This window comes from Pongo abelii, chromosome 19 (assembly GCF_028885655.2).
Source record: "Pongo abelii isolate AG06213 chromosome 19, NHGRI_mPonAbe1-v2.0_pri, whole genome shotgun sequence".
NCBI classification, from domain to species: domain Eukaryota; kingdom Metazoa; phylum Chordata; class Mammalia; order Primates; family Hominidae; genus Pongo; species Pongo abelii.
In genome coordinates this window covers 91,894,967-91,907,587 of record NC_072004.2, presented here as the reverse complement: position 1 = coordinate 91,907,587, position 12,621 = coordinate 91,894,967, and the positions used below count along the sequence as shown (strand labels likewise).

Here is a 12,621-nt window from a genome sequence, read left to right as displayed (position 1 = left end):
TGGGAGGCGGAGGTTGCAGTGAGCCGAGATCGCGCCACTGTACTCCAATCTGGGTGACAGAATGAGACCCCATCTCAAAAAAAAAAAAAAGAGAAAAAGTAGGTCTGTCTGTATGTGTTGACAGGGAAAGATGTCTACAATGCAGGTAAAATGATAGAGTGTGAGCCGGGCTTGGTGGCTCACGCCCATAACCCCAGCTACTCGGGAGGCTGAGGCAGGAGAATTGCTTGAACCTGGGAGGTGGAGGGTGCAATGAGATTGGCTCACAGCAATCTCTGCCTCTCGGGTTCAAGTGATTCTCCTGCCTTAGTCTCCCGAGTAGCTGGAACTACAGGAATGAGGCACTATGCCTGGCTAATTTTTGTATTTTAGTAGAGATGGAGTTTCACTGTGTTGGCCAGGCTAGTCTCGAACTCCTGGCTACAAGTGATCCATCCACCTTGGCCTCCCAAAGTGTTGGGATTGTAGGTATAAGCCACCGCACCCGGCTGTGTGATTTTTTTTTTTTTTTCAATGAGCATATGCCACTTTTATTGTTAAACAGTGTTCTCACTATGGGGTAAAAAAGTGCCAGACAGGTGGCAGTTTCAGTTATCTTTTTTTTTTTTCTGAGACATTTTCTTACTCTGTCGCCCAGGCTGGAGCGCAGTGGCATGATCTTGGCTCACTGCAACCTCTGCCTCCGAGGTTCAAGCAATTCTCGTGCCTCAGCCTCCCAAGTAGCTGGGATTATAGGCGTGCGCCACCACACCTGGCTAATTTTGTATTTTTAGTAGAGACAGGGTTTTACCATGTTGGCCAGGCTGGTCTCAAACTCCTGACCTCAGGTGATCCACCTACCTCGGCCTCCCAAAGTGCTGGGATTACAGGCATGAGCCACGCACCCAGCCAGTTTTAGTTATCTTTGAAAAATGAACTGGGGCTGGGCACAGTGAGCTTGCACTTGTAATCCCAGCACTTGGGAGGCCAAGGCAGGCAGATGGCTTAAGCCCAGGAGTTCCAGACCAGCCTGGCTAACATGGAGAGACCCCCACTTCTACAGAAAAAAGACAAGAAAAATAAACTGGGTGGCCTTAGGGGACAGGGACCAGCACAGTAGGTTTCTCATCTCTCGGCCCACCTCGGCCTCCCAAAGTGCTGGTATTACAGGTGTGAGCCACCATCCCTGGCCTGCATCTTCATGCTCTTTTCAGGGTTTGGTTCTTGCCTCAAGCAGAGAGATCAGAAATTGAATGAGGAAGTAAGTTGAGGACCTCCCAGACCCATATGGTCCAGGATGCAAATGATGGTCAGAAATAAACCTCACTCCAACCACTGGGCCTGAGGTTCAGCCTGGTTCAGGCTGGGTTTAGTCCCCAGGGATGGTTTGTTTTTGGGTGGGTGTGTGTGTGTGGGTGTGTGTGCGCTCGCGTGTGTTTTCAGACAGAGTCTTGCTCTGCCAGGCTGGAGTGCAGTGGCGTGATCTCGGTTCACTATAACCTTTGCCTCTTGGGTTCAAGTCACCCTGCCTCAGCCTCCCGAGTAGCTGGGATTAAAGGCACGCGCCACCACGCCCAGCTAATTCTTTGTATTTTTAGTAGAGACGGGGTTTCACCATGTTGGCCAGGATGGTCTCGATCTCCTGACCTCGTGATCCCCCCGCCTCGGCCTCCCAAAGTGCTGGGATTAAAGGCGTGAGCCACCGCGCCCAGCCGCCCAGAGATGTTTGAACCAACTTTAGGCAAGTTGGTTCTCAGTCTGGGCTGCATGCCCTGGCGTCAGGGTCCTGACACTGCGCCACCCCGCACCGCCCACCGCTGCTCTCCCGGTCTCCATTCCAGCCCTCCCGCCTCCTGCCCACAATGGCCTCTGCTGACAAGAATGGCGGGAGCGTGTCCTCTGTGTCCAGCAGCCGCCTGCAGAGCCGGAAGCCACCCAACCTCTCCATCACCATCCCGCCACCCGAGAAAGAGACTCAGGCCCCTGGCGAGCAGGACAGCATGCTGCCTGAGGTAAGGGGGCTGGCCTGGGGGCTCACTGTTCTGCCATAGGCAACAGATGTGCCCACGTGACACTTTCTGGTCAGTTTCACTTCCCAGAGGGGCTCCTTCCTGAGCCACAGCTGCTGCCTGTGCAGCCCTTGACTGGGGCCCTACCTCCTCCTTCCTGGGCCCAAAATATCACAGGGAGTAAGGCCAGGAGCCGGGCTCACTCTCATCATGGTCAGAGGCACGTAGGAAGGGCCAGCCCCAAGAAAGTGCTTGCTGGTAACCCTGGGGCCCTGGCTGTTTTCATTTCACCCCCTAGGCCTGGACTCTTAGTCTCTCTTCTGAGGGCTGGGGGCTTTCTTTGACATGGGCGAGCAGGGGACAGTGTCTCCCTGGCATCAGCAGCCCGCCTAGGCAGTGCCCGCTTCCTTTGGGAGGACAAGAACGAATCAGTGTTTCTGACAGTCTGGTCTGTTGCCCCATAAAGAGCTCGTTGAAAACGGGCTTGTGGCAGCGTGGGCTTCCTGCACAGTCTGGAGTATAAAGGGAAGCAATGTTAACACCCCCCATTCACCCGAGAGCTCTGCAGAAGACACAGCAGGAGCGACATGGCGCAGAGGGGAGGGACTGGATGAGGAGTTAGGAAAACACGCTGGCCTTGATGGAGAAAAGTTAGACAATGGCGATTTTAAATTCAGAATGAGGCTGGGTGCAGTCGCCTCATGCCTGTAATCTCATCACTTTGGGAGGCTGAGGCAGCCAGATCACTTGAGCCCAGGAGTTCGAGACCAGACTAGTCAACATAGCAAGACTCTGTCTCTGCAAAAAAAAAAAAAAAAAAGAGCTGGGTGTGGTGTTACATGCCTGTAATCCCAGCTACTTAGGACACTGAGGTAGAAGGCTTGCTTGAGCCTGGGAGGTTGAGGCTCCAGTGAACTATGATGGTGCCACTGCCCTCCAACCTGGGCAACAGAGCAAGACTCTGTCCCAAAAAATATATATATAGGCCGGGCATGGTAGCTCACGCCTGTAATCCCAGCACTTTGGGAGGCCAAGGCGGGCAGATCACTTGAGGTCAGGCAGGAGTTCAAGACCAGCCTGGCCAACATGGTGAAATGCCGTCTCTACTAAAAATATAAAAATTAGCTGGGTGTGGTGGCACATGCCTATAGTCCCAGCTACTCAGGAGGCTGAGGCAGAAGAATCCCTTGAACCTGGGAGGCGGAGGTGTCAATGAGTCGAGATCACACCACTGCACTCCAGTCTGGACAATAGAGCGAGACTCCATCTCAAAAAAAATAAAAATAAAATATGTGTGTGTGTGTATATATATACACATATATATATACACACACACGTATATATATACATATATATGTGTGTGTATATATATGTATACACACACACATATACACACACACATATATATATTTCCAAATGAAAGCAAATTGGGGCATAAATCAGGGTTGAGGTTTGTTCTCAGGGTTTTCAGAATGGGAGGCTAAAGAAAAGCCGGCCCAGGACCTGGGCTGCACACACCACCGCCTGCCCTCCCTGCTTTCTCCCCAAGAGGAAGAACCCAGCCTACTTGAAGAGCGTCAGCCTCCAGGAGCCACGCAGCCGATGGCAGGAGAGCTCAGAGAAGCGCCCCGGCTTCCGCCGCCAGGCCTCACTGTCCCAGAGCATCCGCAAGTGAGCCCCCCTACACCCAAGCCCAGCACCCCCCACCCAGCAACCTGTGGATTCTTGGGGCCTGGACGTTATTGGGCCTGGTCCCTGTGTCCTCTCTTTGGAAGGAGGGGGCCGGCGTTAATGAGCAATGTCTCCCGGCAGCCTGATGTCATGGTAGATGGGGAAACGGGTATGTGCTTTGCGGAATGTCACGGTGTGGAGGCTGGGGGGCTTCGAGGAGCTGGGTGGATCAGTGTGGGGGTGCCTGGGGCCCTAGCCTGGCTCCTCATGCTCCAGTCATCCCCTGCTTCTGCTCATCTGGTCACTGGGCTCCAGCCAGGGGCCTCACAGGCAGATCTGCCCCCCCGCTCCCTGCAGGCACACGGGCACACACGTGCCATCACCCCTTCCACACACTCAGGTGCACAGGCATAGACAAGTGTATGCCCACCTGTCCCTTGTCTGCTTCCGCAGGGGCGCAGCCCAGTGGTTTGGAGTCAGCGGCGACTGGGAGGGGCAGCGGCAGCACTGGCAGCTCCGCAGCCTGCACCACTGCAGCGTGCGCTACGGCCGCCTGAAGGCCTCGTGCCAGCGTGACCTGGAGCTCCCCAGCCAGGAGGTGCCGTCCTTCCAGGGCACTGAGTCCCCAAAGCCCTGCAAGATGCCTAAGGTGGGATCCATGGGGAAAGGGGGCAGGGGTGGGGACCCTAGTGGCTCTGCTTACCGCCCCCCTCCCTTCCAGATTGTGGATCCGCTGGCCCGGGGCCGGGCCTTCCGTCACCCAGAGGAAATGGACAGGCCCCATGCCCCGCACCCACCGCTGACCCCCGGAGTCCTGTCCCTCACCTCCTTCACCAGTGTCCGTTCTGGCTACTCCCACCTGCCGCGCCGCAAGAGAATGTCTGTGGCCCACATGAGCTTTCAAGCTGCTGCTGCCCTCCTCAAGGTACGGGGCTCCCTCCTGTGGGGCCCCCACCTCTGCCCGGCCTCCCTTCCTTACCCCTCCCTTCCACTCCTCATAGTAGCATCCCCTAAAGCTCACCTGGGCATCTGCCTACGGTTCCAAGGACAGTGGATGTGCTGGGATCCCTGGGCAAAGAGGGACCCCGAAGCCCAGCACCCAGGCGTCCATCCTTCTGTCTTAAATCTCGTGTGACCCCCTGCCAAGTTTTGGAACCTGGTCTCTGCACTGACTCTTAAGCTGGGGAAGTGGGAAGTGAGATGCATACTTGCTCCTCATCCACCCGGGTTTTCCGAGTCCCTGTTACGTGCTGGGCACCGGGTGCAGAGCCATCACCATCCTGGCTGAGCTCACAGCCCAGGGTGAGGGTCACCATTCAGGGTGGTCAGTTTAGGAAAGCGGCTGTTTAGTTTAGGAGAGGGAAGACATTGAGTTAAGCCCAGAAAACACAAGGAGACGTTCACTAGGGAAGGAAGGGAACAGCATTCTCAGCAGAGGGAATGGCCTATGCAAGGGCCGGGAGCCCAGAGGAAGTACCGTCCTTTGAGGGAGCAGCAGGCGGTTTGATGTGGTTTTAGTGAGGAGTGGTTATGGGAGCTGTGGCAGGAGATGGGGTCAGAAAGGTGGGCAGGGGCCTGGTATTCCGTGCCAGGAAACAGGACAGGGAGACGTGGCCCAAGCCTCATGAGTGAGGGTATAGAATGTGGGTTGCTTTGAGTGTTAGGATACCAGCAGCCCAAGGCAGAGGGGCAGCAGGGACCAAGGGAAAGGTGACTCCAAACTGTGCCAAGAGTGGTGTGCCAACGGAAGCTGGTGCCTCATTTCCTGGCCTTCCAGTCTCAGGAGCTCTTGCCCGTTCAGCTTGCAGAACCTGCACGCTTTGAGCAGGATCCCTCCTCCCAAGGCGCTGCCTGCAGGCGGATGGGCGTGATGATTCCTTCGGTGTTGGGGCTGGGGGCCTAGGTGGCCAGGCTCTGGTCCTGATGGCTGTGCCTCTGCCCGTGCACAGGGGCGCTCGGTGCTGGATGCCACCGGACAGCGGTGCCGGGTGATCAAGCGCAGCTTTGCCTTCCCGAGCTTCCTGGAGGAGGATGTGGTCGATGGGGCAGACACGTTTGACTCCTCGTTTTTTAGTAAGGCAAGCATGGGGTGTGGGCCCTCGGGGACGGCAGGGGTGGGGTGGGGTGGCCTGGGAGCTAGGTGAGGTGACCTTGGCCTTGATCATGTTCAGGAACCCCTGAGCGACCCAGAGGCCCACTGGTGGGATGTGGCATGGTCCTGTGTGGAGCTGCTGGGCCCCCATCTTTCCATTGGGTAGGGTGAAGACCTGCGGTGGGGCACAGTGCCACCCGGGAAAGTCACCATTGTGGCTGACGGGCATGTGGCTTCCCACTTCATTGTGAAGAGCCTGTCTGTTCAGCTGTGTCCCTGCCCTTGAATTGAGGTGCTGGGGGCAGTGTTTGGGACAGACTCCTTACACTGTATTTTCGTGTCCCCCACCCCAGGAAGAAATGAGCTCCATGCCTGATGATGTCTTTGAGTCCCCCCCACTCTCTGCCAGCTACTTCCGAGGGATCCCACACTCAGCCTCCCCTGTCTCCCCCGATGGGGTGCAAATCCCTCTGTGAGTGCTGGGGCAGAGTCCCTCCTCCAGGCCAGCCACCAACCTGGGGGCATCCCCAGACCTCACCCTGGCCCCCAAGCCCCTTCTGAGCACCCTGGTGGGGTCTGGGAGTATTGTGGTGGGGGAATCAGGCTGAAAGCCACCATCCCCACCAGGAAGGAGTGTGGCCGAGCCCCAGTCCCCGGGCCCCGACGCGGCAAGCGCATCGCCTCCAAGGTGAAGCACTTTGCCTTTGATCGGAAGAAGCGGCACTACGGCCTCGGCGTGGTGGGCAACTGGCTGAACCGCAGCTACCGCCGCAGCATCAGCAGCACTGTGCAGCGGCAGCTGGAGAGCTTCGACAGCCACCGGTGAAGTGTCGCCCTGGAGCCCCCAGGAGGGCCTGGGAGCTTCCAAATTCCTCTGGGCCCTCCTGAAGCGCCCCCTTACTCATTCAGCAAGTGTTTCATGAGCATCTCCTGCGGATCAGGAGTTTAGTGACAAGCTCGAAGGCGTACCCCTTCCCAAGTGTTGTGCACGTGACCTGGGAAGGGCCAGGGGTGCTTGCTGCCTCTCCTCCACCCCATGCTTTATGAGCCTGGTCCTCAGCCTTGCTCCCAGACAGCAGTCAGTCAACAGATGTTCATTGAGTGTCACTGCCTGCAGGCCCTAAAATGGAGCCCCCAGAGGGTGGAGCAGGGAGGGCAGGGTGGGTCAGAGGCCAGTTAGAAGCTGGGGCCAGGGCTGGGCGCTGTGGCTCACACTTGTAATTATAGCACTTTGGGAGGCTGAGTCAGGAGGATTGCTTGAGCCTAGGAGTTTGAAACAGGAGGATTGCTTGAGCCTAGGAGTTTGAGACCAGCCTGGGCAACATAGTGAGACCCTACCTCTACTTTAAAAGAAGAAGCTGGGGCTGGGAGGGAGGGGACTCTGGGAGAGGCTGTGCAGAGCCCTTGGGGAAGAACAGGGCATCTGATTTGCAGCAGCCCAATAAACACTGGGCCCAAATTAGAAAATAACAAGCAGGCAGGGCACGGTGGCTCACGCCTGTAATCCCAGCACTTTCTGAGGCTGAGGCAGGCGGATCACCTGAGGTCAGGAGTTCAAGACCAGTCTGGCCAACATGGTGAAACCCCATCTCTACTAAAAATACAAAAAATTAGCCGGGCGTGGTGGTGTGTGCCTGTAATCCCAGCTACTCAGGAGGCTTGAGGCAGGAGAATCACTTGAACCCGGGAGACAGAGGTTGCAGTGAGCCAAGATCGCACCATTCATTGTACTCCAGCCTGGGCAACAAGAGTGAAATTCCATCTCAAGAAAAAAAGAAAATAACAAGCAATGGCCAGGCCCAGTGGCTCACACCTGTAATCCAGCACTTTCGGAGGCCTAGGTGGGCAGATCACCTGAGGTCAGGAGTTCGAGACCAGCCTGGCCAACACAGTGAAAACCGGTCTCTACTAAAAAGACAAACAAAATTAGCCGGGTATGGTGGGTGCTTGTAATCCCAGCTACGAGGGAGGCTGAGGCAGGAGAATCGCTTGAACCTGGGGGCGAAGGTTGCAGTGAGCTGAGATCACACGACTGCATTCCAGCCTAGGTGACAGAGCGAGACTCTGTCTCAAAAAAAAAAAAAGAACAAGAAATGATAGGTGTGGTGGGTGTCCTGGAGGAGGATAGAGAGGGAGAGTGAACAGCTAGTGGGGAGGGGTGCAGTCAGGACAAACTGTGGTGTCATGTGCAAAGGCCCTGGGGCTGGAAGGGCAAAGTGCATCCCAGGAAATGCAGGCAAAGAGGCCAGAGAGGTGGTCAGTCAGGCAAAGCTTTGCAGCCAGCAAGAGGGGGTGATTCTGGAATTTGTCCCAAGGCCAGTGAAAAGCTATCAAAGGGTTTTAAGCCAGGAGAGAGATGCTTGGAGGCTCATCTTAAAAGTTCTTCTGCTTTGAGATGAGTTGACGGGGCAGAGCAGGGAGCCCAGGCGAGCCATGCGACCAGGCCAGGGTGGCCCTGTGGCCAGGACTGGGGGTTGGGATGGGAGCTTGGCTCAGCTGACCCAAGGTGTCTCTGCACAGGCCCTACTTCACCTACTGGCTGACCTTCGTCCATGTAATCATCACGCTGCTGGTGATTTGCACGTATGGCATCGCACCCGTGGGCTTTGCCCAGCACGTCACCACCCAGCTGGTGAGTCGAGTTGGGCTCCATGCTGGGGGTCCCAGCCTCCCCTAGGAGGCCTCAGCGTCGTGGGTACCTAATCCCTCCCACCGCAACAATCTGGCCCCAGCGGGGCGGTGCTCACCATAGCCTGGCCCCTTCCTGGAGGCTCTGTCCTGGGGACAGCTGCCCCAGCCCCCCATGCCCAGGGCCCACAACTGTTCTGACGCCCTCCTTTGTGCTACCTCCACGACAGGTGCTGCGGAACAAAGGTGTGTACGAGAGCGTGAAGTACATCCAGCAGGAGAACTTCTGGGTCGGCCCCAGCTCGGTGAGGGCCCAGGCTGGGGGACATCATCTGAGCCAGGAGTCCCTGTGCCCTGTCATCCCCAGCTGGGCAGGTGGGCTCCTCACCCACCTGCAGGCCCCTCATCGGGGGAGACTCTGCGGGGCAGAGGTGGAGTGATGGACCCCTCCCAGGTCTGGGGCTCAAACTCACTCTCTCTTTCCCCTGCCTTTCCCTTCCCCAGATTGACCTGATCCACCTGGGGGCCAAGTTCTCGCCCTGCATCCGGAAGGACCGGCAGATCGAGCAGCTGGTGCTGCGGGAGCGAGACCTGGAGCGGGACTCAGGCTGCTGTGTCCAGAATGACCACTCTGGCTGCATCCAGACCCAGCGGAAGGACTGCTCGGTGGGGGCAGGCCCTCCCTCCTACCCCTGCCAGACCTTGGCCCTGGACTAGCTCCACTTGCCCTGGCCTGGGGGACAGGCCCTTCAAGGGCAGTGACCACGTTCCCTCCTCCCTGCCCCACCCTTCCCAGACCCCCGTAGATGAGACTGAGCCCTGGGGAGATGGGAAAAGCCTCTGTCCTTGCCCACTCCAGTGGGGGTGACCTGGCCCCGGCATGACCGACCAGCCTTCTTCCGCCCTCCAGGAGACTTTGGCCACTTTTGTCAAGTGGCAAGATGACACTGGGCCCCCCATGGACAAGTCTGATCTGGGCCAGAAGCGGACTTCGGGGGCTGTCTGCCACCAGGACCCCAGGTAGGGCCTGGAGCCTCTGCTGGGCCTCAGGATCAGGCATAGCCATGCCATCTGAGCCACCCACAGGGACATGGGTAGGTGGACGTGGCAGGCTGGGTGTGCCACAGCCCAATATGAACCCTGTCTCCAGAACCTGTGAGGAGCCAGCCTCCAGCGGTGCCCACATCTGGCCCGATGACATCACTAAGTGGCCGGTGAGTGAGTGTCCCCGGTGGGGAGTGGTCTGGGAAGTTCAGGGACGGGGGACCTGCCTGCTGCACAGCCCACTTCCCTGCCGGTGCCCCCTCCTGGCAGATCTGCACAGAGCAGGCCAGGAGCAACCACACAGGCTTCCTGCACATGGACTGCCAGATCAAGGGCCGCCCCTGCTGCATCGGCACCAAGGGCAGGTGAGCGACCTGGGCTCTGGCCTCAGCCATCCCGCTGCCCCCCGAGCTGCGGCTTCCTGTGGGCCCTCTGCTCCTCCACTGTCACCACCCACAGCCACTGGGCCGATATCCTCCAATAACTGTCCTTCCCTCCCCTGCTCTGGGGCTACCCATGGTGTGAGCTGGAGGAAGGAAGCTTGCTCCAGAGTCGAAGGCTCTGGATGCAGCATCCCCCTTCCTGCCAGCGATGCCTGCTGTAGCCAGGTGCTGGGCTCTGGGCAAGGTGGGCAGTGGTATTCGGCGCCCTGATGTCCCTTCTTGCCTCACCACCCCCCCAGCTGTGAGATCACCACCCGGGAATACTGTGAGTTCATGCACGGCTATTTCCATGAGGAAGCAACGCTCTGCTCCCAGGTGAGGCGAGGCAGGCTTGGGGTAGTGGAGGAGAGAACGCTGGGCATGGCAGCCTGCTGGGGCCGGGGCTCACACACTCCCTCCCATGTCGGGGCCTCAGACTCAGCCTGCTCCTGGGGCGCTGAGCACCATACGCCCACTCCCAGGTGCACTGCTTGGACAAGGTGTGTGGGCTGCTGCCCTTCCTCAACCCTGAGGTCCCAGATCAGTTCTACAGGCTCTGGCTGTCTCTCTTCCTACACGCTGGGTAAGAGGCTCCTCACTGCCCCCGAACCCGACCCCTCTGTGATGGCCACCCAGCCGGACCCCTGGGGAAAGGTTCCTGGGCCAGGGCATGGCCGGCCCAACCTGCTGAAGCCTACTGCTCCTGAAGTGCCTGGCTGAAGGCCGCTGCCTGGTGTGTCCCTCCCCCAGCGTAGTGCACTGCCTCGTGTCTGTGGTCTTTCAAATGACCATCCTGAGGGACCTGGAGAAGCTGGCCGGCTGGCACCGTATCGCCATCATCTTCATCCTCAGTGGCATCACAGGCAACCTCGCCAGTGCCATCTTCCTCCCATACCGGGCAGAGGTAAGGATGTGGAGGACGGGACCCCTTCTGCACGTAGGGGGCCAGCCCTGCTGCTCCTGTTCCACCCACCTGGGATCTGCCAGAGGGACACGGGGCCCCTCCTGTGCTGGGCTCCACAGCGGATGGACAGCTAATCTGGGGGCTTACTGGCTGGTCTTTTAATCCCGGTGAGAGGGAACAGTGATGCTTTTGAGTCACCCTGTCCCTCCACCGCCTCATTTATCTTCCTAACCGTGCCCACTGCCTGACAGTATGCTAGGTATCTGCAGGTCGAGCGGTAGGAAATGGCCTCCGTGCGCCATCGGCAGTCTGATCAGTTCCACCTGACTGATCTAGTTTGTTCAGTGTCCGTCCTCTCCCCACCGTGTGAAGCCTGGAACAGGCTTGTCTGTCTTGCTTATTGCTATGGACCCATACCAGGCACGTACACAGTAGGTGCTCAGTGTTTGCTGAAAGAATGGGCGGAGCAGGCCCAGCTTTGGTCCAGCAGCTCCAGCCGACCCCCCGCCCCTCAGCCTCAGGGGTCCCCATGCATGCCAGGGAGGAGCTGATCGATGGGATGACCCAGGGTGCAGGCCCGGCCCAGGCCGCCCACCCAATGCCTGAAGCCACGTCTCCCCTGCCCTGCCCCAGGTGGGCCCGGCCGGCTCACAGTTCGGCCTCCTCGCCTGCCTCTTCGTGGAGCTCTTCCAGAGCTGGCCGCTGCTGGAGAGGCCCTGGAAGGCCTTCCTCAACCTCTCGGCCATCGTGCTCTTCCTGTTCATCTGCGGCCTCCTGCCCTGGATCGACAACATCGCCCACATCTTCGGCTTCCTCAGTGGCCTGCTGCTGGCCTTCGCCTTCCTGCCCTATATCACCTTCGGCACCAGTGACAAGTACCGCAAGCGGGCACTCATCCTGGTGTCACTGCTAGCCTTTGCCGGCCTCTTTGCCGCCCTTGTGCTCTGGCTGTACATCTACCCCATTAACTGGCCCTGGATCGAGCACCTCACCTGCTTCCCCTTCACCAGCCGCTTCTGCGAGAAGTATGAGCTGGACCAGGTGCTGCACTGACCGCCGGGCCACGCGGCTGCCCCTCAGCACTTCTGGAACAGGGTCTGCCTGCGAGGGCTGCCCTCTGCAGAGCGCTCCGTGTGCCAGAGAGCCAGAGACCCAAGACAGGGCCAGGCTCTGGACCCGGGTCCCCCCCTGCGAGGTGAGGCTGACTCCGCGTGAGATGGTTAAGGCAGGGTTTTTCGGGGGCGTGAGGCCTGTGTGATCCTGGCCCAAGCTTGGGCACACCCAAGGCACCTGCCTCTCTGAGCCTTGGGTCTCAGGTCCTAATATCCCGCTCCTTGCTGGGACCATCTCCTGGGGCAGGGTCCTTTTCTTCCCAGGGTCCTCAGCGCTGCCTCTGCTGGTGCCTTCTCCCCCACTACTACTGGAGCGTGCCCTTGCTGGGGACGTGGCTGTGCCCTCAGTTGCCCCCAGGGCTGGGTGCCCACCATGCCCCTTCCTGTTTCTCCTCCTACCTCTGCCCTGTGAGCCCATCCATAAGGCTCTCAGATGGGACATTGTGGGAAAGGCTTTGGCCATGGTCTGGGGGCAGAGAACAAGCGGGGAGACACAAGCAGACCTCAGGTAGAATGAGACTGGGCGGAGCCACCCCAGGGCCTGCTCCCAGGGGGTGCTTGAGATGCATCAGGCCTGTTTTTTACCAGTTTATATCACGGTCTTCATTTTTAAAAGTAACGCTAACTTTGTACGGATGATGTCTCATGGATTAAATAATATTCTTTATGGCAGTATATTGTCTTTAGCGGAGACCTCAGGTAGCATGAAACTGGGATTTGGGGCTGAGGGTGAGGGGTCAGCCATCAGCCGCTCAGAGAC

General features: G+C 58.4%; 1 protein-coding gene across 10 annotated transcripts in view; it reads left to right on the top strand.

Annotated features, from left to right (window-relative positions):
- Positions 1-12,536, top strand: part of RHBDF2 (rhomboid 5 homolog 2) — a 31,670-nt gene extending 19,134 nt beyond the window's left edge. For 9 of the 10 annotated variants that reach the window (XM_024235491.3, XM_054535759.2, XM_054535755.2 and 6 more), the window contains 17 exons: positions 1,821-1,991; positions 3,538-3,659; positions 4,113-4,308; positions 4,381-4,584; positions 5,609-5,737; positions 6,105-6,223; positions 6,379-6,573; positions 8,272-8,383; positions 8,610-8,684; positions 8,884-9,045; positions 9,290-9,399; positions 9,530-9,593; positions 9,694-9,788; positions 10,106-10,181; positions 10,328-10,428; positions 10,596-10,749; positions 11,383-12,536. In XM_024235491.3, coding sequence (XP_024091259.1) covers positions 1,842-1,991; positions 3,538-3,659; positions 4,113-4,308; positions 4,381-4,584; positions 5,609-5,737; positions 6,105-6,223; positions 6,379-6,573; positions 8,272-8,383; positions 8,610-8,684; positions 8,884-9,045; positions 9,290-9,399; positions 9,530-9,593; positions 9,694-9,788; positions 10,106-10,181; positions 10,328-10,428; positions 10,596-10,749; positions 11,383-11,802 — 2,484 coding nt within the window. In that variant the 5' untranslated portion in view covers positions 1,821-1,841 and the 3' untranslated portion in view covers positions 11,803-12,536. The remainder of the gene's footprint in view (positions 1-1,820; positions 1,992-3,537; positions 3,660-4,112; positions 4,309-4,380; positions 4,585-5,608; positions 5,738-6,104; positions 6,224-6,378; positions 6,574-8,271; positions 8,384-8,609; positions 8,685-8,883; positions 9,046-9,289; positions 9,400-9,529; positions 9,594-9,693; positions 9,789-10,105; positions 10,182-10,327; positions 10,429-10,595; positions 10,750-11,382) is intronic. The other variant, XM_063718989.1, reaches the window with a different exon arrangement.
- Positions 12,537-12,621: the final 85 nt, after the last annotated feature.